The 26948-nt window shown below is 42.7% G+C and overlaps 1 protein-coding gene across 4 annotated transcripts in view; it reads right to left on the bottom strand.

Annotated features, from left to right (window-relative positions):
• wwc3 (WWC family member 3) overlaps window positions 1-26948 on the bottom strand; it is a 181101-nt gene that overhangs the window by 30195 nt on the left and 123958 nt on the right. For all 4 annotated transcript variants that reach the window (XM_034180588.1, XM_034180589.1, XM_034180590.1 and 1 more), the window contains 6 exons: window positions 15648-15797; window positions 15455-15528; window positions 10678-10926; window positions 6647-6736; window positions 6012-6556; window positions 5812-5932 (listed from right to left, as the gene is read on the bottom strand). In XM_034180588.1, the coding sequence (XP_034036479.1) occupies window positions 5812-5932; window positions 6012-6556; window positions 6647-6736; window positions 10678-10926; window positions 15455-15528; window positions 15648-15797 (1229 nt within the window). The remainder of the gene's footprint in view (window positions 1-5811; window positions 5933-6011; window positions 6557-6646; window positions 6737-10677; window positions 10927-15454; window positions 15529-15647; window positions 15798-26948) is intronic.

Below are 26948 nucleotides of genomic sequence, written 5' to 3'. Positions count from 1 at the left end.
TTTTTTTTTTTTTTTTTACTAATAGCCCAATTTCATTACATAGTGTGCATATCATGAATGCTTGGTCTTGTTGGATTTGTGAGAATCTACTGAATCTACTGATACCTTGTTTCCCATGTAACAATAAGAAATATACTCAAAACCTGGATTAATCTTTTTAGTCACATAGCACTACTATTATTCTGAAAACTAGTGTACACAAAGTCTTTGTCAAGATACAGCATACACATCAACCAGACTGACAGAGCTACACACAGACAGACAGGCAGACAGATGGTCATACACTCACACAGCAGACAGAATGCTGCGGTGCAGCCTTTGACAGGGGCTCGGAGGAGGGAGCATATATACGAGGGCTGTCAAAGTATAGGTCCTTTTTATTTTTTTCAAAAACTATATGGATTTCATTCATGTTTTTACATCAGACATGCTTGAACCCTCGTGCGCATGCGTGAGTTTTTCCACGCCTGTCGGTGATGTCATTCGCCTGTGAGCACTCCTTGTGGGAGGAGTCGTCCAGCCCCTCGTCGGAATTCCTTTGTCTGAGAAGTTGCTGAGAGACTGGCGCTTTGTTTGATCAAAATTTTTTCTAAACCTGTGAGGCACATTGAAGTGGACATGGTTCGAAAAATTAAGCTGGTTTTCGGTGAAAATTTTAATGGCTGATGAGAGATTTTGAGGTGATACTGTCGCTTTAAGGACTTCCCACGGTGCGAGACGTCGCGCAGCGCTCTCAGCCGCCGTCGTCAGCCTGTTTCAAGCTGAAAACCTCCACATTTCAGGCTCTATTGATCCAGGACGTCGTGAGAGAACAGAGAAGTTTCAGAAGAAGTCGGTTTCAGCATTTTATCCGGATATTCCACTGTTAAAGGAGTTTTTTTGAATGAAAGACGTGCGGACAGGTCCGTGCGTCGGGACGCAGCCGGCGCGGTGCGGCGGCACAGGAAAAACACCTCCGTGTTGATAACCATTTGTAAAATCCAGGCGGCTTTTGATGGCTTTCAGTGGAGTGAGTATATGAGAAATTGTTTAACAGCTGGACATGTTCCAACTTGTCCTTAAGGCTTCCAACGGAGGTGTTTTTCCTGTGGCGGAGCGTCGCCGATGCTGCAATCCGTCAGCACGTCTTTCATTAAAAAAATCTCCTTTAACAGTGGAATATCCAGATAAAATGCTGAAACCGACTTCTTCTGAAACTTCTCTGTTCTCTCACGACGTCCTGGATCAATAGAGCCTGAAATGTGGAGATTTTCAGCTTGAAACAGGCTGACGACGGCGCCTCGGAGCGCTCCGCGACGTCTCGCACCGTGGTAAGTCCTTAAAGCGACAGTATCACCTCAAAATCTCTCATCAGCCGTTAAAATTTTCACCGAAAACCAGCTTAATTTTTCGACTTCGATGTGCCTCACAGGTTTAGAAAAAATTTTGATCAAACAAAGCGCCAGTCTCTCAGCAACTTCTCAGACAAAGGAATTCCGACGAGGGGCTGGACGACTCCTCCCACAAGGAGTGCTCACAGGCGAATGACGTCACCGACAGGCGTGGAAAAACTCACGCATGCGCACGAGGGTTCAAGCATGTCTGACGTAAAAACATAGGAATGAAATCCATACGGTTTTTGAAAAAAATAAAAAGGACCTATACTTTATTGACAGACCTCATATGACTCCTGTCCTGGCCGCACTTCAGTATTGTCAGTTCATTTTCAGTTCAGGTGACCCTGAACCATCCCTTAGTTATGCTGCTATAGACGTAGACTGCTGGGGGGTTCCCATGATGCATTGTTTCTTTCTCTTTTTGCTCTGTATGCACCACTCTGCATTTAATCATTAGTGATCGATCTCTGCTCCCCTCCACAGCATGTCTTTTTCATGGTTCTCTCCCTCAGCCCCAACCAGTCCCAGCAGAAGACTGCCCCTCCCTGAGCCTGGTTCTGCTGGAGGTTTCTTCCTGTTAAAAGGGAGTTTTTCCTTCCCACTGTAGCCAAGTGCTTGCTCACAGGGGGTCGTTTTGACCGTTGGGGTTTTACATAATTATTGTATGGCCTTGCCTTACAATATAAAGCGCCTTGGGGCAACTGTTTGTTGTGATTTGGCGCTATATAAAAAAATTGATTGATTGATTGATTTTAGGGTTCATTTCAAAATTCTTATGTTCATTTTTTAAGCCCCTCCATGGTTTAGCTCCAATATACCTCTCTGGGCTTCTTCAGCCCTATCTACCTAGTCAGTCTCTCAGGTCGGCTGACCAGCTGCTCCTGCAAGTGCCTAGGTCGAAAAGAAAGCTCAGGGGGGCAGGGCCTTTTCTGTTGTTGCTCCCAAACTGTGGAACAGCTTGCCTCTGGGTATTAGGGAGGCACCCTCATTGGTCATTTTTAAAGTTCGTTTAAAAACTCATCTTTTGTCCTTGGCTTTTGACACCAACGAGGCTTAGTTTGATAATTTTTTAACTGCATTTTAGTGGTTCTTTATATTTGTATTTTATTGTGTTTTAATTTGTGTATAGCACCTTGTGTCAGTGCTGGCTGTTTTAAGGTGCTTTATAAATAAACTTGTTATGGTATGGTAAATACGCGCACATCATTCACACCAACCAATTACAAATGTTAAATGGACTGCATTTATATAGCATCTGCATCAGACGCTCAAAGCACTTTACAAATAACGCCCCACATTCACCCCGATGTGAGGGTGCTGCCATACAAGGTACTCACTACACACTGGGAGCAACTAGGAGATGAAGGACCTTGCCCAAGGGCCCTTAGTGATTTTCCAGTGAAGCTGGGATTTGAACCGAGGAATCTCTGGTCTCAAGCCCAACGCTTAACCACTAGACCATCACCTCCACCTCCGCAAATGTTTTGGCTTCTTGGTTGCTGAGATATACAACAATAATAATAATAATATGATCATGATTTCCTTGACCTACAGTGATATGCAAAAGTTTGGGCACCCCTGATAATTTTCATGATTTTCCTTTATAAATCATTGGTTGTTTGGATCAGCAATTTCAGTTAAATATATCATATAGCAGACAAACACAGTGATAATTGAGAAGTGAAATGAAGCTTATAGGATTTACAGAAAGTGTGAAATAATTCTTTACACAAAATTAAGCAGGTGCATAAATTTGGGCACCCCAACAGAAAAAATACATCAATATTTAGTAGTAAATAACAGCCTCTAAACACTTCCTATAGCTTTCAGTGAGAGTCTGGATTCAGGCTGCAGGTATTTTGGACCATTCTTCTTCACAAAATATCTTAGGTTTGTTGGTTTCTGAGCATTGACAGCCCGCTTAAAATCACACCACAGATTTTCAATAATATTCAGGTCTGGAAACTAAGATGCCCATTCCAGAACATTGTACTTGTTCCTCTGCATGAATGCCTTAGTAGATTTTGAGCAGTGTTTAGGGTCATTGTCTTGTTGAAAGATCCAGCCCCAGCACAACTTCAGCTTTATCACTGATTCATGAACATCTGCAGATATTGACTGGAATCCATGTGACCCTTAACTTTAACAAGATTCCCAGTACCTGCACTGGCCACACAGACACACAGCATGATGGAACCACCTCCAAATTTTACTGTAGGTAGCAAGTGTTTTTCTTGGAATGCTGTGTTCTTTTTCAGCCATGCATACCGCTCCTTGTTATGTCCAAATAAGTCCATTTTAGTTTCATCAGTCCACAATACCGTATTCCAAAATGAAGTTGGCTTGTCCAAATGTGCTTTAACATACCTCAAGTGACTCTGTTTGTGGCACGTACGCAGAAAATGCTTCCTCTGCATTACAGCATCATACAGCATCTCTTTGTGCAAAGAGCGCTGTATGGTTGAACGATGCACAGAGACACTATCTGCAGCAAGATCATGTTGTAGGTCTTTAGAGCAGGTCTGTGGGTTAACTATGACTGTTCTCACCATCCTTCACTTCAGAGGCTCCCATGTTGCCACTCATTAGAAGAGATGCAAAGAGGAGAAACATTTGCAAATGGCCACCTTAAAAACCCTTTCTCATGATTGGATTCACCTGTGTAAGGAGTTCAAGGGTCAATGAGATTACCAAACCAATTTTGTGTCCCAATAATTAGTATGAAATGTATTCAAATCAATAAAATGACAAGGGTGCCCAAATTTATGCACCTGCTCAATTTTGTTTAAATACTGTAATTACTGCACACTTTCTGTAAATACTATAAACTTCATTTCACTTCTCAAATATCAGCGTGTTCGTCTGCTATATGATATATTTAACTGAAATTTGTGATCCAGACAACCAATGATTTATAAAGGAAAATCATGAAAATTATCAGGGGTGCCAGAACTAGAACTGTATGAGCTTTGACCAAACTACTCAAAAATCTAATCACCTCTAGATGTCTATCCAAATAACAGTCCCTACAAGTTTGATCCTTTTAGGCTTCTTGGTTATTCTTTATGTATATAAAGTCTATAACCCGCACCCCCGATGTTTTCCTTGACCTCGAACCACACACGCACACACGCACACCTTCAACCACTTATCCAAGATCAGGTCGCAGGGGGGTTGGAGCCTATCCCAGCAGACATAGTGCGTGAGGCAGGGTACACCCTGGACAGGATGCCAGTCCATTGCAGAGCCACATATAGACAAACAAACACATTCACACCCACACCTACAGACAATTTAAAGTTTCCAATCCACTTAACCTGCATGTCTTTGGACATGGGAGGAAGCCGGAGTACCTGAAGGAAACCCACACAAACACGGGGAGAACATGCAAACTCCACACAGAAAGGCCAGAGGTGGGAATCAAATCCATGACCTTCTCACTGTGAGGCAACAGAGTTAACCACTAAGCCACCATCCCGCTCGTCCTCTAACCAAACTACTCTAAAATCAAATCACCCCTACCTACAGTATCTATCCAAGCAATATTCACATTAACTTTGACAGAAATCCATCCAACCGTTTTTGAGTTATCTTGTACAAATACACACAAACACATACTGTAGTGAAAACAACACCTTGCTATTCACACTTTACGATATTCAGGGTAAAAAAAATAAAGAGATGGTGCTAGAACAAAGTTTTATGGACTGATGACAGAAAGATCTAGAAAATGTAGAAGAACAAACATGGCTGCTTCTTGAACAGGCTTAATGTATACTCTTAACAGCAGCAGCACAACTTCAGAATTTGACAGGAACATTTTGCTGGCCAGTTTTCAGAGATGTGCAGGGACTGAAGGGAGAAACCCCTCGAAGCAGACATGAGCTCTAAGAGGCTGCTGTAAAAAGCTTAGAAAAGCAAAACCAACTACAAACTCAACAATTTGGTGATTTCAAGAATAAACAGGCTGATGTCTTGACTAAATTTTCATCTTTTGATGTCAAACCCAAACATCTGCAGTCTTTAACAAATACCACTAAGTTTTTCTTGTCATTCTGAGAGGACTAAATACATTTAGACCTAATAAATATCAAATGGAAAGTTAATATAGAACTTCATGTGCAGGACAGACATTACAAAAATATTCTCTGCTTTTACATGAATCATGAGAGTAATGGTATTATGAATAAATTCTACTGTTGGAAACTAGAAATATATGTGATCATTGGCAAAATTTAATGTGAAAATAACTGTTAGGAGAATATTTCTGGGTATGGGTTCCAATCACACACAAGTCAAGAAAAATACAACTAAAGCTTTCTTTTTTTAATTGGTTTAGTTTTGTAGTTCCCCTCTCCTGTCACAAGGAGGTGCACTCGCTCCAGACATCATGGAGATTTTTGTTGAATTCTGGTACTGTTGGATGTGTTCTCACCTTCTGTTCCAGGCCTCAAAGACCCCGCTGTCTGTGGCTAAGGCATCCTCGGACACACCTGCGGACACTCTCCTGGCCCGTCTGCTACTTCTGTTGGTGCCGTTCGGCCTCAGAGTGACTCCTGTGCAGAAACACACGTCATGCTAACACACGTCACACCGTTAATTCTCTCAGCATGAGGGTTGAGAACTTTCTCTTGCCTGCAGAGGTGAAAGCCCCCTGAGCGCTGCTCTCCCTGTGAGTCTTGTCCAGATGATGTACAGTGGTGCCGATGCTGCCCACATCTTCGGTGTGTGACTGAACCCGCAGTCCTTCTAAGAGGCCACGGCCCGCCAGCTCCATGTACTCCTCTGTCATCTGGGTGAGCGGACAGTCCTGAGGGGCAGAGTGGTAGGGCGTCTCCATGGGAGAGCTGGGTGGTGACAGGGAGGAGAGCGAGGAGCGGGAAGAGAGTGATGCCAGAGACTGCGGGGTGTCGTGAGAGCGTTTGGCTTTGCTCCGAGTCAGGGGATCAGGGGAGAACATGGGACAATCTCTGGACAAGGACTCTGGAGGCAGTAGGTAGCGAAGGTGGGAATCGAGCGGCTCCCCTGCCCCCTCATGGCGCTCGTACTGGGGCAGACCATAGATGTCAGTGAAACTGATAGAGCTGAGGGAGCCTCGGCTGGACGCCAGCGAGCCCCGACTGGAGGCAAGAGAGCCCCGACTGCTGCTGGACGACACAGTCAGAGAGCTGGCCGACAGGCTGGTGGGAAAACATTGGAAATGCTCAGCAAACAGAAAAGAGTAACGGTGAAGAATGACTATAAAAGATGAGAATCAGTACCCACTGCACCTCTTCAGCTGAGAATGGAGGTAGGTGGTGATCCGAGTTGCCTCCTCCAGCTGCCTCAGCAGAATGTTCCTCTTCTCCTGCTGCAAGATCCTGTCACCAAGCCAGCAACAATGCACAAATTAAATTAGTTCATCACTGCTGTGGAACTTTTCAGAACAACCAGACATGAACAGGTGCCATGTTGAACATTACAGTTCATCCATGTTCCACAATGAACTCAACCACCCCCCCCCAATTTCACTGTTGCAACTATAAAGTGAAATAATAACCTGACAGCAAACACATACTTACATACATACAAACAGATACTTCACGGTTTTGTTTCTGGCAACAGTTCATAACAAGCACACAGTCTGCAGTACCCCACGGTGCCCTGGGCAAACGTTGATAAGCTAACCACTGACAAGTGACGTCTTCGTGCATTATACAAAGTACAGTTCAGTGACTTTGACCTTTTGACGCCAAAATCAATTGACTTCTTGGGGTCACCATGCCAAATTCACATAAGTTCGGTTACAATCAGCCAATTAGGAAATACATTATTGCACTCACAAGATTTTAACAAAGTACACACCAGTGACATTGAGTGCTGACCTTTTGACCCCAAAATCAACAGGCTTCTTGAGCTCATTATTTATAATATACCAAGTTTGGTGACAATTGGGCAAGTATAACTGACATAATCTTGCTCAAGTGAAAGGTTGCACAACTGACTGACTGAATGACCGACTGATTGACTCCCAGCGTCTAGTGATGTCAAGCCCACAGGCTGCACCATAGGAAAAACAAATAGATGGAAAATAAAGACAAAAAAAAAAAAACCCTCAATATTGTCCCCTGGAGGTGTGCTCCAGTACGGGTCTTTAACACAGTATCCTTTAAGCGATGCAGCAAGAAACTGGGCAACATACAAATTGCAAGTGCATACACACACTTCACAAAACTGAGTTATTTTATGGATGGATGACCTAGTTTCCATCTTTGTGATATTTTAGTTTTCAAGTAGCCACCAGCTGACAAATGGGGTATGTTCCAGCCTTATTTACCACACAGTGTGAGGCCAGAGACAAGTGTGACTGACAGCTGCTCTGGAACAAATTGTGCTAGTGCATTTGTGATATTCAAAATCATTAACTTGAGACAATCTAAGAAACATACGGTATTTGCAATTTTACTTCTGCAGAAAACATTATGGATCATGTTTGCCAAAATGTTTTCAGTGGATTTCTACCAAAACTTGTAGAATGTGAATCTTATAAGAAGAAATCACTACATACATATGTACATACATATGTACATACATATGTACATGCACTCGTCATCATTATGATTCCTAAATCCAAGTGATGACCCTGCACCTGATCCTACTTCATTGCGTTGGCTTTTTGCTGCACGTGTGAAAATGATTAAGGAAAATCATGGAAATCATCAGAGGTGCCCAAACCTTTACATACAACTGTATGACTCCTGTCCTGGCTGCACTTTACTGGCTGCCAGTTCATTTTATGGTTCATTTTAAAATTCTTATGTTTGTTTTTAAGTCCCTCCATGGTCTAGCACCATTGTATCTCTCTGGGCTCCTTCAGCCCAGGTCGGCTGACCAGCTGCTCCTGCAAGTGCCTAGGTTGAAGAGAAAACTCAGGGGTTGACAGGGCTTTTTCAGTTGTTGCTCCCAAACTGTGGAACAGCTTGCCTCTGGGTGTTAGGGAGGCACCCTCATTGGTCATTTTTAAAGTTCTTTTAAGAACTCATCCTTTTTTCTTTGGCTTTTGACAATTTTAATTTATTAATTTATATAGCGCCATCTCACGACATAGTCGCCCCAAGGCGCTTCACATAACCCACAATTTATGACAACACAAAGTAATTTAAAATCAAAATTTAAAATTTAAAGGGCACAATAAAAAGGTAAAACACAGCAGAATAAAAAGAAATTACAAAGCAAACATAAAAACAGAATAGATTAATGATAAGACAGTCTAAAAAAAGTGGGTCTTCAGTCTTGATTTAAAAGTCTCCACTGTGTCAGACTGCCTAATAACTGCAGGTAGATCATTCCAAAGAGTAGGGCCACGGTAGGAGAAGGCTCTATACCACACAGACTTTTTATTCACCCTTGGAACACACAAAAGCCCTGCGCCTTGCAAACGCAAGGGCCGCGCAGGTACGTAGGGCTTAACCAAGTCCGCCAGGTTGGAAGGAGCCAGTGCATGAACAATTTTATAGACCAGCAACAGGACTTTAAAATCCAATTTGGCAGAAACTGGAAGCCAATGAAGGGATGCCAGAATGGGTGCAATGTGGCCAAACTTTCTACTTTGTGTCAAAAGTCTGGCAGCAGCATTCTGCACTAATTGAAGATCCCGAATGCTAGACTGCGGGAGACCAGAAAATAAAGCATTACAATAATCCAATTTGGAAGAAATAAATGCATGCATCAAAATCTCAGCATCAGCCATAGACAAGATGGGACAAATCCTCGGTATGTTTCACAGATGGAAGAAGACAGTCCTCATAATCTCTCTAATGTAATCTCTCTAGTGTAAAGATAATGTAGGATTAAAAAGTACCCCAAGATTTCTCACTTTGTCCGTATGATGTATAACACATGAACCCAAATTACGTACCATCAGGTCAAATTGATGCAGATGTCTGGCTGGACCAAGAACTATCATTTCACCAATGAGGCTTAGTTTAATAAATTTTTTTAAATTTTTTAAATTGCATTTTAGTGGTTCTTTTTATTTTTATTGTATTGTGTTTTAACTTGTATTATGTTTGTAGTGTATAGCACAGTGCTGGCTGTTTTAAAGTGCTTTATACATAAAGTTGGTGTGGTATGGTCAGTGGTGGGAACAGCTAACCAAAACGTTAGCTTCCATAACTGCTAATCTGCTAACTAAAAAATTAGCTTTTAAAACGATAAACTGAAAAAAAAAAAAAAAAAAAAAAAATAGCAGAAGCTACAGCTAACCACTAATTTTTAGCATCAGTACACTCGAGCCGCTGCTCCTCCATGTCGAAAAGATTCAGTTGAGGTGGCTCGGGCATCTTTTCCGGATGCCCCCTGGACGCCTCGCTGGAGAGGTGTTCCGGGCACGTCCCATTGGGAGGAGGCCCCGGGGAAGACCCAGGACACGCTGGAGGGACTACATCTCTTGGCTGGCTTGGGAACGTCTTGGGGTTCCCCCGCAGGAGCTGGGGGAGGTGTGTGTGGATTGGGAGGTCTGGGCGGCTTTGCTTGAGCTGCTGCCCCCGCGACATGACTCCGGATAAAGCGGAAGAAAATGGATGGATGGATGGATGGATGGATGGATACACTATCAGCTACTGACAAGCCAGTTTTGAGTTTTGAGACATGTGGCAAAAGGCATAAAAAGTAAAGCAGGATTGACTTATGGTTTGATTTAAAAATCAAAGTAATTCTGGATGGTTTATTGATATTAATGTTAACTGTCATTTTTACAAAGTGAAAATATCACAAATATCTTTTACTTTTAAATTAATGCGCTAATTCTGAAGGTTTGAGCATTATAACTCAAAGATGCCAAAAGACATTATGGGAAAATGAGCCTCTTCATCAATGGTTGGCTATTTATTTGTAAAAAAAAACAAAAACAAAAAAACAAACAAACACGTTACTGTAATGTGTGTGTTGGTTTTTACAAATAAATGTGTATTTGTAAATGTATCTTGTTTTTCATTTGTAAAAACAAGCCATTTGCAAAACTGAAAATTCTGTTTGTTAAGTGTGATTCAGCGCCCCGAATGGCAGATCGTGTGACAGTTGGATGCTATTTACACTCCCATCCAGTAAGTGACAGTGTTCCATGCATTTTGGATCAAAATCCATATCAAGTGAAGATGCAGTGTAACAAACAATATAATAAATCATAAATACATCACTATTTGAAAGCTGTATTAATATAGTCATTTAAAAACTAATCCACAGACATGCATATCTGCGTCTTGAAATTTCTGTCTCAGTTCATCTCCTGTCCTTCCAGAACAGTGGTGTTTTGGAGTCTCACCTCTGACTGGCTCCCTGGCTCTGCGAGGTCTGGGCCCTCTGCACCTCCTCCTCCAGCCGGTTCCGCTCCTCCTCCAGCTGCAGCAGGGTGTCTGGAGGGTGCTGCTGCTTGCTGACCAGAATAATCTCCTGTAACAAAGCCTCCTTCTCACGCAGAAGCTGCATGAAGTCCCAGTCTCGGTCCGCCTCAGCTCGACCCGACCAGCTCTCTGTGTCCAGCTGTGCTAGCTGGTGCTGTATACTCTGCATCCTGAGAGGAGAAGGAACACAATGCAGTGAGCTGCAGAGGCAGTCCTGGTTTTTATTCAGACATTTTTATCTGGGTCAAACATGGATATGACTTGTGAATTAGGAGCCAGAGATGTGCAAATAGAAAAACAGGTCAGGTCTGCGTATATACGCTAGTGCAACGTTGCTGCATCCACCACACTACAAAGCCAGGCTTGGATGACAACCATCCAGGTTGTCTGATGAATTCCAACTTCCAAAACTAACAATCTACTTTCTACAGCCAGGTAAAACGTGGATGTCCCCTTGGCTTTCTCCAGGAACTGGGGTCCTCAAAACTGCATCACCAGTGAGCTGGATTATGCAGAGAGAAATGCAGCCATGGCCAAGATGTCATAGCTGAAACTCCCGCACAGTGCAAGCAATACTCCTCATCACAGTCTCCTAAAATAACCGTTCATTTGACACAAAATCATTCCAGTAGTACCAAAGGTAAACAGTACTCGCTTTAGGTCACTGCTGAGCTAAGTGTTTCACAAAGATTGACAGGTAGCACCAGGACCCCAAAGAATTGGAACTTAGTTGTCCTGCAAAGGTGTTGGAGTCACCAAACACCTCTGTCCAGTGACCTCATGACTCCATATGCTCTTCCCAGGCATATGTTGATCACAAAGGCCGAATAAGTGCAGACATTACTGCCGAAATAAGTAAATACTTCTGCTTCAACACTTTCACAGCTTAAAGATACACATACTTCTGACGGCTGAATCCAGGAAATTATTGAAATTACGGATGTTAGGGAGGTCTCCCATACCCAATTTCTGGCCCCAATGTCAATGTCATGACGTGGAGAAAGCATGTAAAATAGTCTAAAAGGTAATTATTTAGAATATTGACACTGTAATGGCTTGGTAAAACAGTTGCATTTTCATTCCTTCTTATGAGTAGCTATAAAACTATATTAATTATAGATTTAACATCTCGCCATAATCGTTCTGATGAGCTGTGCTGTGATGCACTGGTCTGACGCATTGACCTGCAGTGTTTTTGAACAGGTTGTGCATTATTTCAGGTCCAGTTCACACAATTAAAAGCGTGCCAGAGATTTTGAACATTTCAAAATTTTCTTTGTGCACTTTCACGCAGCTGCACACAGTTTACAACAGTTTACAATGAGTTTACTCTCTGGCATGCCAGACTGCAGGCCAGTGCAGGGATCAAATTCGTGCAAAGGTCAAGGCACCTTTACCAGCATGTAGCACCCCCTAATGTGAACACACTGTCCCATTCATTTGAATGGAAAAGTGTATGCAAATCTTTTACCCCCATCACACATACGCCGACTGAGGCCGAATTGCGTCAGAATGGCACATCCAGCCACAATCAGGAAATATTGAGGTGCGGTCTGAAGATCAACGGACTGCAGTCTGTGAGAATCTACATATTTGGTCCCATTCGTTCAGCTGTACCGAGTGTGTTGCACATGTTCTAAACACTCTTGGTGCCATTGAGATGCGACGCACATCTGACGGCAATCTAAATGCAGTTTTTGCATCATCTGATCGCAGTCTACATATACTGACGGCATCAAAACAGCATCTGAAATTACCTGATTGCGGTTGATTGAGCTCTAAGATCGACTGGTCACAGCAAAGCCTGCGGGCATGTTGTGCCACGTATGTCCACCACCACTGGACCCCGGCGAGGGAGGACAAATGTTGATATGTAATAACATGAATGTGACACGCACTCATCATATACAGTGGGTGTGAACAGAGTGCAATCAAACCGAAAGTACTGTGTGCTGCTGTGCCTCTCTGTGGTCTCATACGCAGTAATGCTTCATAGAGCATGTCAGGCACGAAGCTGAACAGATCTCACCGCTGTAATATACATATTATTACCTGATCGCCATTTAATCTCTGTAGACTGTAGAAGGTGTGACATGGAACTGTAATGCTACGCCATGACAATATTATTAAACATGAAACTCACCTTCAGCATGGAACCAGGACAGCGCAAAGTGCAGAGGATCCAAACCACAGCCTGTAGTGAAAAGCCTCTCACCAGGCGGCTGTGTGCTGCAAATAACCACTCAAAAAATGAAATCCCATGTGATAATCCAACAGACATCACGATGTACTGACTTGCGTTGTGCTCCTGAAGTAAGCAAAAAAGGAAAAAGAAATTAAAGTTCACTGGAAAGGCTGCATCTGATGCATGGTGTGAGCAAACTTTCAGCAAAGGTGTCCAGTGGCACGCACACACGCATGGTGCTGGAATCATCACTCAGCTGTGTGCGTGTTCATAATGTCTGCATGAGCCAATAAGCATGTGTGTGGGGTGCACATGCATGTGTGCCACTGGACACCTTTGCTGAAAGTTTGCTGGCAGTGGGCCAAGCAGTCACACCATGCTCTGACACATATGGTGTGAGTCCGGTCCATACGTTGGTTGTACTCTTGTGTCCAGTACCGGCAGGGCCTGTGCAAAGGGAGGAACACAGCATTCACTCCCACTGCGGTTCAGTGTTTGCCATCCAGACATTTGGACATCGGGCAGTCTTCAGCGCCTTTTATGGGTGTCTGACAGCAGTCTGTGTCAGCTACCTGTTGTCTAAATACGCTTTGGATGCCATCGTGCAGGTGTGGACAAGGTAATCTGGATGCGTTCTGACACGTTGACCACGCCTCTTTCCCTCCCGACTGTTTCCGATTATGGCAATATTTGCCGTTTTGGCCTGGTTCCTGCACATTCTTGCTATGTGCGACGGAGGCTTTTAGCATTATCAGTCCACATAAAGGGGTGGAACCAGGAAATTAAAAAATACAGTGTGTGGTTTCACAAACCTGATAAAAAAAACATTAAATATTAAAGGATTATTAACTGTGAGTTCTGTATGGGAAAATATCAGACCAAGGTGTAGGTATGGACCAAGCGACAGCAAGGTCTGATATTCCTGTACAGACCGAGTAAGTCAGGTTAATAATTTGTTTATATTATATATATATTATGCGAATGCCTGAATATGAAAGCTGCTGACAGCTCGTAGACAGAGCTCATAGTCATTTGCTTCAGCAGCAGAGGTGAAGTTCACCTCCAAAAAAAAAAGAAAAAAAAAAAAAAAAAAGAATGACTTCACCTCCTCTGCTCACTTCAGAGCTCTGGAGCCGAGCAGAGCAGCGGCTCATCTCAGCTCACCTCCGAGCTGACGGCCGGTGTCCCGACAGAACACCAGAGCAGAGCAGGAACTTGCTAACAGATGGTCCGATCCTTAGCTGGTAAGCTTTCAATCTCTGTTTTTTCAGATGCTGTTTTGATATTTATGAAGTACGTTCATGTCCAACTTGCTTTTGTAATTGCGTTTTTAGCTTCTGGTTGGTAAAGAAAATATGTGTTTCAGACCGATTGTCATGGAAAATGGTCCGATATGGGAAAATATCCAACCGATAATCAGCCACTCAGAATGCGCGTAGCGTTGCAGCCATATAATAATGTACAATATCTGCAAAGAGAGGCTGAGCCACAACATTTCAGAATTACAATTTGGGTGATTCAGGACCCGGCAAAGGCTTTTTCCGGTATTTAAGCTGGTATCTGACTATGCACTTTTCACGCAAAGTCAATCCCTCAATATAAACATATTATTTGTATGCGATTGTTGAGATGACACCACCTGTAGGGTTAAGTGCACAAATGCTGATACATCCACAAGGCAGAAATTTAATGACAGCGTGCAGAGTCATCATTTCTACCAGAGCTGTATGCTGCATCAGCTGACAGTCTTCCAAACATACGTCCCAAAACACTGCTGTTCAGACCAACTTAAGTGTGAGCTCAAAGCCCTCAGCTCCGACGCAATAACCGTTTCAGCCAGAGTGACTCAGTGACAGAGCATGCAAGTTTCCACAGGTCTCTTTGCTTTCCCTCCCTGATGTCATGGTTGGCATTGCTGTTGCCGGGTCACCACAGCAACATGAACCTTGTAAAAAAGACTACATGCACCCATTGTAATAACACAGCATTTAATTGCTGTTGCAGATACTATCACAGCACAGCTGGAACAGATCAACCATTACATAAAACACACACACACACAACCTCATCATATACCTGCACGCCCTGCACAAGCACCTTTCTTTCAAACGCAAATCTGAAAAATCATTCAGTGCTGATTATACACAACATATCATTTTGACTGCACTAAAGGGTGAGCGGGGATATATTTAACAAAACTACACACAGTGTGGATATTAAACCACTTTGTGAAGAAGCAGGGTGTGCACTCCTCTCTGCACATACAAAGGCAGCACACAGTCAGCAGCATGGCCAGAGAAGAATGTGACCACCCAGCTCATTCCGCTGGCCAGACATCGCTCAGTGGCCTCAGCCAACAGGCGCAAAATACTATTCATAACACACCCTCCCACTAGATGAGGCGCAGAGTCCCGGAACGAGAGGGGGCTGATGGGCCCTGTGAGTCAATGCTGCATGCTGCTGTGTCATATGACTGATAGATAAGAAAACACCCAGTACCCAGGCATACTTACTGTTTCTTGGCTTCCTCGTACTGCCAGTTCAGCTTCACTTTATCCACCAAATGCGTGGAATCTTGAGACCCATACTTAGTAATATAAGACATAAAAAGTTTAAAAGTGGTGTTTTTTTCAAGAGGGAGAAACTAAAAAGGTTTGTTGTAATCACATAAATATTGTTTTGGATTTATTTTAAGTTTTGTCCCACCTCTGCCATGATGTCAGTCTGACATCCAGCATCACAGTACTGCTGCAGGCTGCAGGAGTCACGCGTGGGTGCAGTGCTGTTCACCACCTCGCTGGTTGAATCGGTAATAGACAGGCTGCTTTGGAAGTGGACAGTCAGCTTTGCCAGGCTCTGCAAATAAAAAACAAACAAACTGAAGTTTAATAAAACAGAAACCATCCTATGACGATGATAAAAGAGGTGACGATAACATGTTTTACCCTCGTCGTTGCCTCAACAAAATTAAACCTCCTATACTAGCTTCACAGGTGGCTTGTCTCAAGAAGTGGTTTAATTATAAGTTCACCTTTTTTATACAACCCTAATCACATTAAAACATGTTAGCAATCAAGCCTCTAAATACAAAAATCCCCTTTGACAAATGTTGCATTTGAGAGAAATCCTGTGTTGAAAAAATTAGTTTAGGAATTTAATCCATGGCAGCAGTCCGACGAGTACAAAAAACAAAACAAAACATAAATAAATAGTCAACACTTTAGGGGCGCTAAACATTTAAAGGAATATGACCAGCTTGGTCTATGTTTTTCACCTAATGTACTGGCTTATAGCTCCAGGCCATAGAGATATAATAACAGTCAGGCAGACTGCTCCAGTCATTAAACTGGTGGTTGGCTCTACTGGTGGTTGGCTCTCACTGCGGTATTGTATCACTTCCTGTTCCGGAGCACAGCGGTGTTTTGCTGTATCTGTTAGCTGTTTAATCTGCGCAGTTAGATTGATCTAGTTAACTAGATAACAATTTGTTTCACTGTGTAATCTTCACGTACCTTAACTAAAGCACTCCCTCTGCAGAATCACCTCTAAATTATTTACACATTATTCACTTTGTGTGTTTTTAGGAATCCGCTAGCTTAGCGCAGCTACTAGCTCTTAGCCGGTTTAGCATGGCGGCTTCTCCTGTCGCTCCCGCACTTTTCTGCTCGGGGTGTGAAATGTTTAGTTATTCCTCGGCCTCCTTTAGCAGTAATGGTACTTGTAATAAGTGTAGCTTATTCGTAGCTTTGGAGGCCAGGCTGGGCGAATTGGAGACTCGGCTCCGCACCGTGGAAAATTCTACAGCTAGCCAGGCCCCTGTAGTCGGTGCGGACCAAGGTAGCTTAGCCGCCATTAGTTTCCCTCTGGCAGATCCCGAGCAGCCGGGAAAGCAGGCCGACTGGGTGACTGTGAGGAGGAAGCGTAGTTCTAAACAGAAGCCCCGTGTACACCGCCAACCCGTTCACATTTCTAACCGTTTTTCCCCACTCGACGACACACCCGCCGAGGATCAAACTCTGGTTATTGGCGACTCTGTTTTGAGAAATGTGAAGTTAGCGACACCAGCAACCATAGTCAATTGTCTTCCGGGGGCCAGAACAGGCGACATTGAAGGAAATTTGAAACTGCTGGCTAAGGCTAAGCGTAAATTTGGTAAGATTGTAATTCACGTCGGCAGTAATGACACCCGGTTACGCCAATCGGAGGTCACTAAAATTAACATTGAATCGGTGTGTAACTTTGCAAAAACAATGTCGGACTCTGTAGTTTTCTCTGGGCCCCTCCCCAATTGGACCAGGAGTGACATGTTTAGCCGCATGTTCTCCTTGAATTGCTGGCTGTCTGAGTGGTGTCCAAAAAATGAGGTGGGCTTCATAGATAATTGGCAAAGCTTCTGGGGAAAACCTGGTCTTGTTAGGAGAGGCGGCATTCATCCCACTTTGGATGGAGCAGCTCTCATTTCTAGAAATCTGGCCAATTTTCTTAAATCCTCCAAACCGTGACTATCCAGGGTTGGGACCAGGAAGCAGAGTTGTAGTCTTACACACCTCTCTGCAGCTTCTCTCCCCCTGCCATCCCCTCATTACCCCATCCCTGTAGAGAACGGTGTCTGCTCCCAGACCACCAATAACCAGCAAAAATCCATTAAAGCATAAAAATTCAAAAAGAAAAAATAATATAGCACCTTCAACTGCACCACAGACTAAAACAGTTAAATGTGGTCTATTAAACATTAGGTCTCTCTCTTCTAAGTCCCTGTTAGTAAATGATATAATAATTGATCAACATATTGATTTATTCTGCCTTACAGAAACCTGGTTACAGCAGGATGTATATGTTAGTTTAAATGAGTCAACACCCCCGAGTCACACTAACTGCCAGAATGCTCGTAGCACGGGCCGAGGCAGAGGATTAGCAGCAATCTTCCATTACAGCTTATTAATTAATCAAAAACCCAGACAGAGCTTTAATTCATTTGAAAGCTTGACTCTTAGTCTTGTCCATCCAAATTGGAAGTCCCAAAAACCAGTTTTATTTGTTATTATCTATCGTCCACCTGGTTGTTACTGTGAGTTTCTCTGTGAATTTTCAGACCTTTTGTCTGACTTAGTGCTTAGCTCAGATAAGATAATTATAGTGGGCGATTTTAACATCCACACAGATGCTGAGAATGACAGCCTCAACACTGCATTTAATCTATTATTAGACTCAATTGGCTTTGCTCAAAATGTAAATGAGTCCACCCAACACTTTAATCATATCTTAGACCTTGTTCTGACTTATGGTATGGAAATTGAAGACTTAACAGTATTCCCTGAAAACTCCCTTCTGTCTGATCATTTCTTAATAACATTTACATTTACTCTGATGGACTACCCAGCAGTGGGGAATAAGTTTCATTGCACAAGAAGTCTTTCAGAAAGCACTGTAACTAGGTTTAAGGATATGATTCCTTCTTTATGTTCTCTAATGCCATATACCAACACAGTGCAGAGTAGCTACCTAAACTCTGTAAGTGAGATACAGTATCTCGTCAATAGTTTTACATCCTCATTGAAGACAACTTTGGATGCTGTAGCTCCTCTGAAAAAGAGAGCTTTAAATCAGAAGTGCCTGACTCTGTGGTATAAGTCACAAACTCGCAGCTTAAAGCAGATAACCCGTAAGTTGGAGAGGAAATGGCATCTCACTAATTTAGAAGATCTTCACTTAGCCTGGAAAAAGAGTCTGTTGCTCTATAAAAAAGCCCTCTGTAAAGCTAGGACATCTTACTACTCATCACTAATTGAAGAAAATAAGAACAACCCCAGGTTTCTTTTCAGCACTGTAGCCAGGCTGACAAAGGGCCAGAGCTCTATTGAGCCGAGTATTCCTTTAACTTTAACTAGTAATGACTTCATGACTTTCTTTGCTAATAAAATTTTAACTATTAGAGAAAAAATTACTCATAACCATCCCAAAGACGTATAGTTATCTTTGGCTGCTTTCAGTGATGCCGGTATTTGGTTAGACTCTTTCTCTCCGATTGTTCTGTCTGAGTTATTTTCATTAGTTACTTCATCCCAACCATCAACATGTCTATCAGACCCCATTCCTACCAGGCTGCTCAAGGAAGCCCTACCATTATTTAATGCTTCGATCTTAAATATGATCAATCTATCTTTATTAGTTGGCTATGTACCACAGGCTTTTAAGGTGGCAGTAATTAAACCATTACTTAAAAAGCCATCACTTGACCCAGCTATCTTAGCTAATTATAGGCCAATCTCCAACCTTCCTTTTCTCTCAAAAATTCTTGAAAGGGTAGTTGTAAAACAGCTAACTGATCATCTGCAGAGGAATGGTCTATTTGAAGAGTTTCAGTCAGGTTTTAGAATTCATCATAGTACAGAAACAGCATTAGTGAAGGTTAAAAATGATCTTCTTATGGCCTCAGACAGTGGACCCATCTCTGTGCTTGTTCTGTTAGACCTCAGTGCTGCTTTTGATACTGTTGACCATAAAATTTTATTACAGAGATAAGAGCATGCCATAGGTATTAAAGGCACTGCGCTGCGGTGGTTTGATTCATATTTATCTAATAGATTACAATTTGTTCATGTAAATGGGGAATCTTCTTCACAGACTAAGGTTAATTATGGAGTTCCACAAGGTTCTGTGCTAGGACCAATTTTATTCACTTTATACATGCTTCCCTTAGGCAGTATTATTAGACGGCATTGCTTAAATTTTCATTGTTACGCAGATGATACCCAGCTTTATCTATCCATGAAGCCAGAGGACACACACCAATTAGCTAAACTGCAGGATTGTCTTACAGACATAAAGACATGGATGACCTCTAATTTCCTGCTTTTAAACTCAGATAAAACTGAAGTTATTGTACTTGGCCCCACAAATCTTAGAAACATGGTGTCCAACCAGATCCTTACTCTGGATGGAGTCATTTTTGATCAGGATATGTCATTCAATGCGCATATTAAACAAATATGTAGGACTGCTTTTTTGCATTTATGCAATATCTCTAAAATTAGAAAGGTCTTGTCTCAGAGTGATGCTGAAAAACTAATTCATGCATTTATTTCCTCTAGGCTGGACTATTGTAATTCATTATTATCAGGTTGTCCTAAAAGTTCCCTGAAAAGCCTTCAGTTAATTCAAAATGCTGCAGCTAGAGTACTAACGGGGACTAGAAGGAGAGAGCATATCTCACCCATATTGACCTCTCTTCATTGGCTTCCTGTTAATTCTAGAATAGAATTTCAAATTCTTCTTCTTACTTATAAGGTTTTGAATAATCAGGTCCCATCTTATCTTAGGGACCTCATAGTACCATATCACCCCATAGAGCGCTTCGCTCTCAGACTGCAGTCTTACTTGTAGTTCCTAGGGTTTGTAAGAGTAGAATGGGAGGCAGAGCCTTCAGCTTTCAGGCTCCTCTCCTGTGGAACCAGCTCCCAATTCAGATCAGGGAGACAGACACCCTCTCTACTTTTAAGATTAGGCTTAAAACTTTCCTTTTTGCTAAAGCTTATAGTTAGGGCTGGATCAGGTGACCCTTAACCATCCCTTAGTTATGCTGCTATAGACGTAGACTGCTGGGGGGTTCCTTGTGTTTCTTTCTCCTTTTGCTCTGTATGCACCACTCTGCATTTAATCATTAGTGACTGATCTCTGCTCCCCTCCACAGCATGTCTTTTTCCTGGTTCTCTCCCTCAGCCCCAATCAGTCCCAGCAGAAGACTGCCCCTCCCTGAGCCTGGTTCTGCTGGAGGTTTCTTCCTGTTAAAAGGGAGTTTTTCCTTCCCACTGTCGCCAAGTACTTGCTCACAGGGGGTCGTTTTGACCGTTGGGGTTTTTACGTAATTATTGTATGGTCTTGCCTTACAATATAAAGCGCCTTGGGGCAACTGTTTGTTGTGATTTGGCACTATATAAATAAAATTGATTGATTGATTGATTAAACAGCAACTGCAACTGAATCCTGTTAAGAATAATCCGTGCAAGCACCCTGTAGTTGTTGCAATTCAGGTGATGCCCCATTCTATTCCACAATGGGATGACAAGTCCTTTCTTCTAGTCTGTTGGGATGATACCCATTCTCCCAGATTGAAACAAAATTTGTTTGCAATGTAGCACAGCACTTCCACCCACCTAGAGGAGTCCACCTCCAATACCACAGATCCCAGGAGCTTTCTCAGCTCTCAGCTGATTTGCTACATTTCTGATCTCACTATTTGGTGGTTCACAGTTGACTGGAGGGTCCGCCACCATAACTTTAATACTGGAGGTGCCTAACATCCTTGTAGGAGGATCAGCCCTATAAAACTATTCAAAGTAGCTGGCCCAATGCGATAACAAAGTAGATACATCTGTCTGTCACTCACCAGGCCTATGGTGGGACAAGGTATAGGTTTGTAGTGACCATCATGCTTTGATTCCTCTGCAAGCAAGCTGAGGGACACTAGACCATAGATGGTATGCCACAGGATCACACCGGGCTTTCACAGCCTGAATTCTCAATTCCTTATACTGGTTAGAATTTCCAGCAAACTGTGGAATATGATTCTTCTGGATGGTATTCAAAATGTCCTCAGATATGAAACACCTGCTCTTATGAACTCTAGCAACTCCAATACAATCCCCAGCAACTGTCAGGGTCTAGTCACTGAAGAACTCCCACATTTCATTCAGATCACCAGCTGTGTCCATGCGTGCAACTCATCCATCCAGATTGTGCGCAAACTCCTATGAAACTGTCTGAACTTTAAAACTGGCCAGACTTAGTCTTAGACAATGAATAGACAACAATGTGCGAGACTTCAACTGAATCGAGAAAGTCACAACAAATATATGGTCAGAATTTCCAAAATGGACACTTTTATTGACCATACAGTTCTGCAGAAGTCTCTTGTATTTTCCCCACAAGAACATGATCAATGTCCTGAGCAACACTGCTGGTATAAAAGACCAGGTTCAGTGGTGCTAATCAAAACAGTGGCTTTCAGGTATGTGTCTGCAAGTTCTTTTGGCTCCTCCCTTCTCCACTTGGGGGGGGTCGCCAATATTGATATGAATGTTGACTTAGCACATGTGTTATGCTGGATGCCCTTCCTGATGCAACTCCACATTACATGGACAATAGGCAAGGGTGGTCCTGAAACTGGAACCTTCTGCTCTGGAAACAAGTGCAATGCCATAGGTATTAAAGGCACTGCGCTGCGGTGGTTTGAATCATATTTGTCTAATAGATTACAATTTGTTCATGTAAATGGGGAATCTTCTTCACAGACTAAAGTTAATTATGGAGTTCCACAAGGTTCTGTGCTAGGACCAATTTTATTCACTTTATACATGCTTCCCTTAGGCAGTATTATTAGATGGTATTGCTTAAATTTTCATTGTTACGCAGATGATACCCAGCTTTATCTATCCATGAAGCCAGAGGACACACACCAATTAGCTAAACTGCAGGATTGTCTTACAGACATAAAAACATGGATGACCTCTAATTTCCTGCTTTTAAACTCAGATAAAACTGAAGTTATTGTACTTGGCCCCACAAATCTTAGAAACATGGTGTCTAACCAGATCCTTACTCTGGATGGCATTACCCTGACCTCTAGTAATACTGTGAGAAATCTTGGAGTCATTTTTGATCAGGATATGTCGTTCAAAGCGCATATTAAACAAATATGTAGGACTGCTTTTTTGCATTTACGCAATATCTCTAAAATCAGAAAGGTCTTGTCTCAGAGTGATGCTGAAAAACTAATTCATGCATTTATTTCCTCTAGGCTGGACTATTGTAATTCATTATTATCAGGTTGTCCTAAAAGTTCCCTAAAAAGCCTTCAGTTAATTCAAAATGCTGCAGCTAGAGTACTGACGGGGACTAGAAGGAGAGAGCATATCTCACCCATATTGGCCTCTCTTCATTGGCTTCCTGTTAATTCTAGAATAGAATTTAAAATTATTCTTCTTACTTATAAGGTTTTGAATAATCAGGTCCCATCTTATCTTAGGGACCTCGTAGTACCATATCACCCCAATAGAGCGCTTCGCTCTCAGACTGCAGGCTTACTTGTAGTTCCTAGGGTTTGTAAGAGTAGAATGGGAGGCAGAGCCTTCAGCTTTCAGGCTCCTCTCCTGTGGAACCAGCTCCCAATTCAGATCAGGGAGACAGACACCCTCTCTACTTTTAAGATTAGGCTTAAAACTTTCCTTTTTGCTAAAGCTTATAGTTAGGGCTGGATCAGGTGACCCTGAACCATCCCTTAGTTATGCTGCTATAGACGTAGACTGCTGGGGGGTTCCCATGATGCATTGTTTCTTTCTCTTTTTGCTCTGTATGCACCACTCTGCATTTAATCATTAGTGATCGATCTCTGCTCCCCTCCACAGCATGTCTTTTTCCTGGTTCTCTCCCTCAGCCCCAACCAGTCCCAGCAGAAGACTGCCCCTCCCTGAGCCTGGTTCTGCTGGAGGTTTCTTCCTGTTAAAAGGGAGTTTTTCCTTCCCACTGTAGCCAAGTGCTTGCTCACAGGGGGTCGTTTTGACCGTTGGGGTTTTACATAATTATTGTATGGCCTTGCCTTGCAATATAAAGCGCCTTGGGGCAACTGTTTGTTGTGATTTGGCGCTATATAAAAAAAATTGATTGAATTGATTGATTGATAACTACTTGGCCACCACACTGCCCAGACCAGATATGCGTTACCAGGTCAAAAATACTTTAGCTAAACAGTGATCCCCAGACTGCACCAGCAGCACTGAGGCAAGCTAGAAGCAAATCAGTACATGTGATGAAAAAAAAAAAAAGGGTGCCGGTATAATTTTAGAAAATACTGTGATATAAGTTTTTAGTCATACAACCGAGCCCTACAACCAGAGAATGCTTAAGTCAGAGCCTCATAAAACCCTTGCCAGGGGTGATCTCTGATGCCATTCAAAAAAGAGCCAGTCTGTCACAAAAACTGCCACTCCCTCAGTACACCAACTGAAGGATCTTTTTAAATGTTATTCTACATCAGGATTGCCCAAGTTTGGTCCTCGAGATCTACGTTCCTGACACTCTTAGTTGTCTCCCTGTTCCAACACACCTGAATACAATGAAAGACTTGTTAGCAGTCTTTTAATGAGCCTTTCACTGGATTCAGGTGTGTTGGAGCAGGGATACAATTAAGAGTGTCAGGAAGGTAGATCTCGAGGACCGAACTTGGGCACCCCTGTTCTACATACATACAACAAAATGTATCCTCTGCATTTAACATCCTAACTGTTTAGACATAACACTGGTCAACAAATAAATAAATAAATATTTGTTACATGGACTTTGAGAACTGGTGCAGGATAATTTTGGGCTGTTGAAAATGAATCTGTGCTCAGATTTCTTCTATCACATCACATTTTTTTAAAATCTGCATGTTCCGTATTGATGGATTAAAAGTTGTTCATTTACTCACGAGTCTAATGGCACTAATCATAGACAAAAGCAGCTTCAAAAGCATAGTTTTTAAACCAGGTATGCGAAATATGAACAAGAGCTGTAATATCGTTTATGGTGCCAAAGAGGTGTGCGAGACTGCAGCATTCTTTCAAAGCTTGATACAAGAAATATGTTTTCATATCTCAAAAACATGATACGATTGGCAAAAACAAACACCAGATTCAGATTCAATGCCCCCAAATCCTAAACGTAAAATCCAATGGAAAAACTCCATGCAAGAAAAATAGTGTTGACCAGTGTAATCTAACCACCAGCAGCAGATGGCAGCCACAGTCCAGCGTCGGGAGTCCAACATCAGATTTAAGTATGCCATCTTGGTCAAGGGCAGAGAAAGATGAATGACCCTAATATGCATGTTTTGATTTATTGTACTTTTGAGACCAAAAGTATGTCTACCAGGGGTTCCGGTGATGTCACCAACCTGATTTGCAGCTTAGGATATCAGCTCCTCCAAACAGTGATTTTTTAGCCCCTTGTTTTATAAGGACAAGACACGCATGTAGCAGACTGCGGAAGAGGAGACTTCTGACATGAGGAGGAGAGGATTCACCATCAGAGTGATCAAGACAAAAGGGAGCCTTGGCTGAACAACTGACCTGTACTGTGTAGGAGATGGTGGGGAGACCCAAACTGCAAGGAGCGGCTGAGGAACGGGAGCACGATATTAGGGAGAAACTATGCTATTTCAGAAGACAGTTCCCAACTCAAGATGAGACCTAAATGGTAGTGGTGTGTGTGTGTGTGTGTGTGTGTGTGTGTGTGTGTATATAAAGGTGAGCCATACAGAACTCAAAAAATGATGGTGCATGACGGTTTGGCATTTACATCTGTTTTCTGTCACACGTATAAATGTAAATGTAAAAGAGGAGGATGCAGGGATAAATATGTTCTGTGTTATGGACAAAGTTTTTCTTTTCTTTTGAATGATGCAGTGGGCGCTCTCTTCTCACAGCTGAGACAGACATACCCCCACCTATAGCCTAGTCAAGGGTTGTATACGACCAACCCCTAGCTTGGAATCAAACTTTTGTTCTTTATTTGTTTTGATGTTCATGTTTTGTTCAAGAAGTGGACCTCTTGTGTTATAATTCATTTTCTTTAATGACACACCTGCAGTTAAATATAAATGGCTAATAGTAAAGTAAAAATCATTTCATTAAATGTAAATGGATTAAGTCCAATCAAACGTAGTAAAATTCTAAATAAAATGAGAAAACAACAAACCCATATACACTCAACAAAAATATAAACGCAACACTTTTGGTTTTGCTCCCATTTTGTATGAGATGAACTCAAAGATCTAAAACTTTTTCCACATACACAATATCACCATTTCCCTCAAATATTGTTCACAAACCAGTCTAAATCTGTGATAGTGAGCACTTCTCCTTTGCTGAGATAATCCATCCCACCTCACAGGTGTGCCATATCAAGATGCTGATTAGACACCATGATTAGTGCACAGGTGTGCCTTAGACTGTCCACAATAAAAGGCCACTCTGAAAGGTGCAGTTTTGTTTTATTGGGGGGGGGGATACCAGTCAGTATCTGGTGTGACCACCATTTGCCTCATGCAGTGCAACACATCTCCTTCGCATAGAGTTAATCAGGTTGTCAATTGTGGCCTGTGGAATGTTGGTCCACTCCTCTTCAATGGCTGTGCGAAGTTGCTGGATATTGGCAGGAACTGGTACACACTGTAATATACACCGGTCCAGAGCATCCCAAACATGCTCAATGGGTGACATGTCCGGTGAGTATGCCGGCCATGCAAGAACTGGGACATTTTCAGCTTCCAAGAATTGTGTACAGATCCTTGCAACATGGGGCCATGCATTATCCTGCTGCAACATGAGGTGATGTTCTTGGATGTATGGCACAACAATGGGCCTCAGGATCTCGTCACGGTATCTCTGTGTGTTCAAAATGCCATCAATAAAATGCACCTGTGTTCTTCGTCCATAACAGACACCTGCCCATACCGTAACCCCACCACCACCATGGGCCACTCGATCCACAACATTGACATCAGAAAACTGCTCACCCACACGACGCCACACGCTGTCTGCCATCTGCCCTGGACAGTGTGAACCGGGATTCATCCGTGAAGAGAACATCTCCCCAACGTGCCAAACGCCAGCGAATGTGAGCATTTGCCCACTCAAGTCGGTTACGACGACGAACTGGAGTCAGGTCGAGACCCCGATGAGGACGACGAGCATGCAGATGAGCTTCCCTGAGATGGTTTCTGACAGTTTGTGCATAAATTCTTTGGTTATGCAAACCGATTGTTTCAGCAGCTGTCCGAGTGGCTGGTCTCAGACGATCTTGGAGGTGAACATGCTGGATGTGGAGGTCCTGGGCTGGTGTGGTTACACGTGGTCTGCGGTTGTGAGGCTGGTTGGATGTACTGCCAAATTCTCTGAAACGCCTTTGGAGACGGCTTGTGGTAGAGCAATGAACATTCAATACACGAGCAACAGCTCTGGTTGACATTCC

The sequence above is a fragment of the Thalassophryne amazonica genome, chromosome 10 (genome assembly GCF_902500255.1).
Source record: "Thalassophryne amazonica chromosome 10, fThaAma1.1, whole genome shotgun sequence".
Lineage (NCBI taxonomy): Eukaryota > Metazoa > Chordata > Actinopteri > Batrachoidiformes > Batrachoididae > Thalassophryne > Thalassophryne amazonica.
The sequence above is the reverse complement of the archived record's forward strand: the minus strand, read 5'-3'. Positions and strand labels throughout refer to the sequence as shown.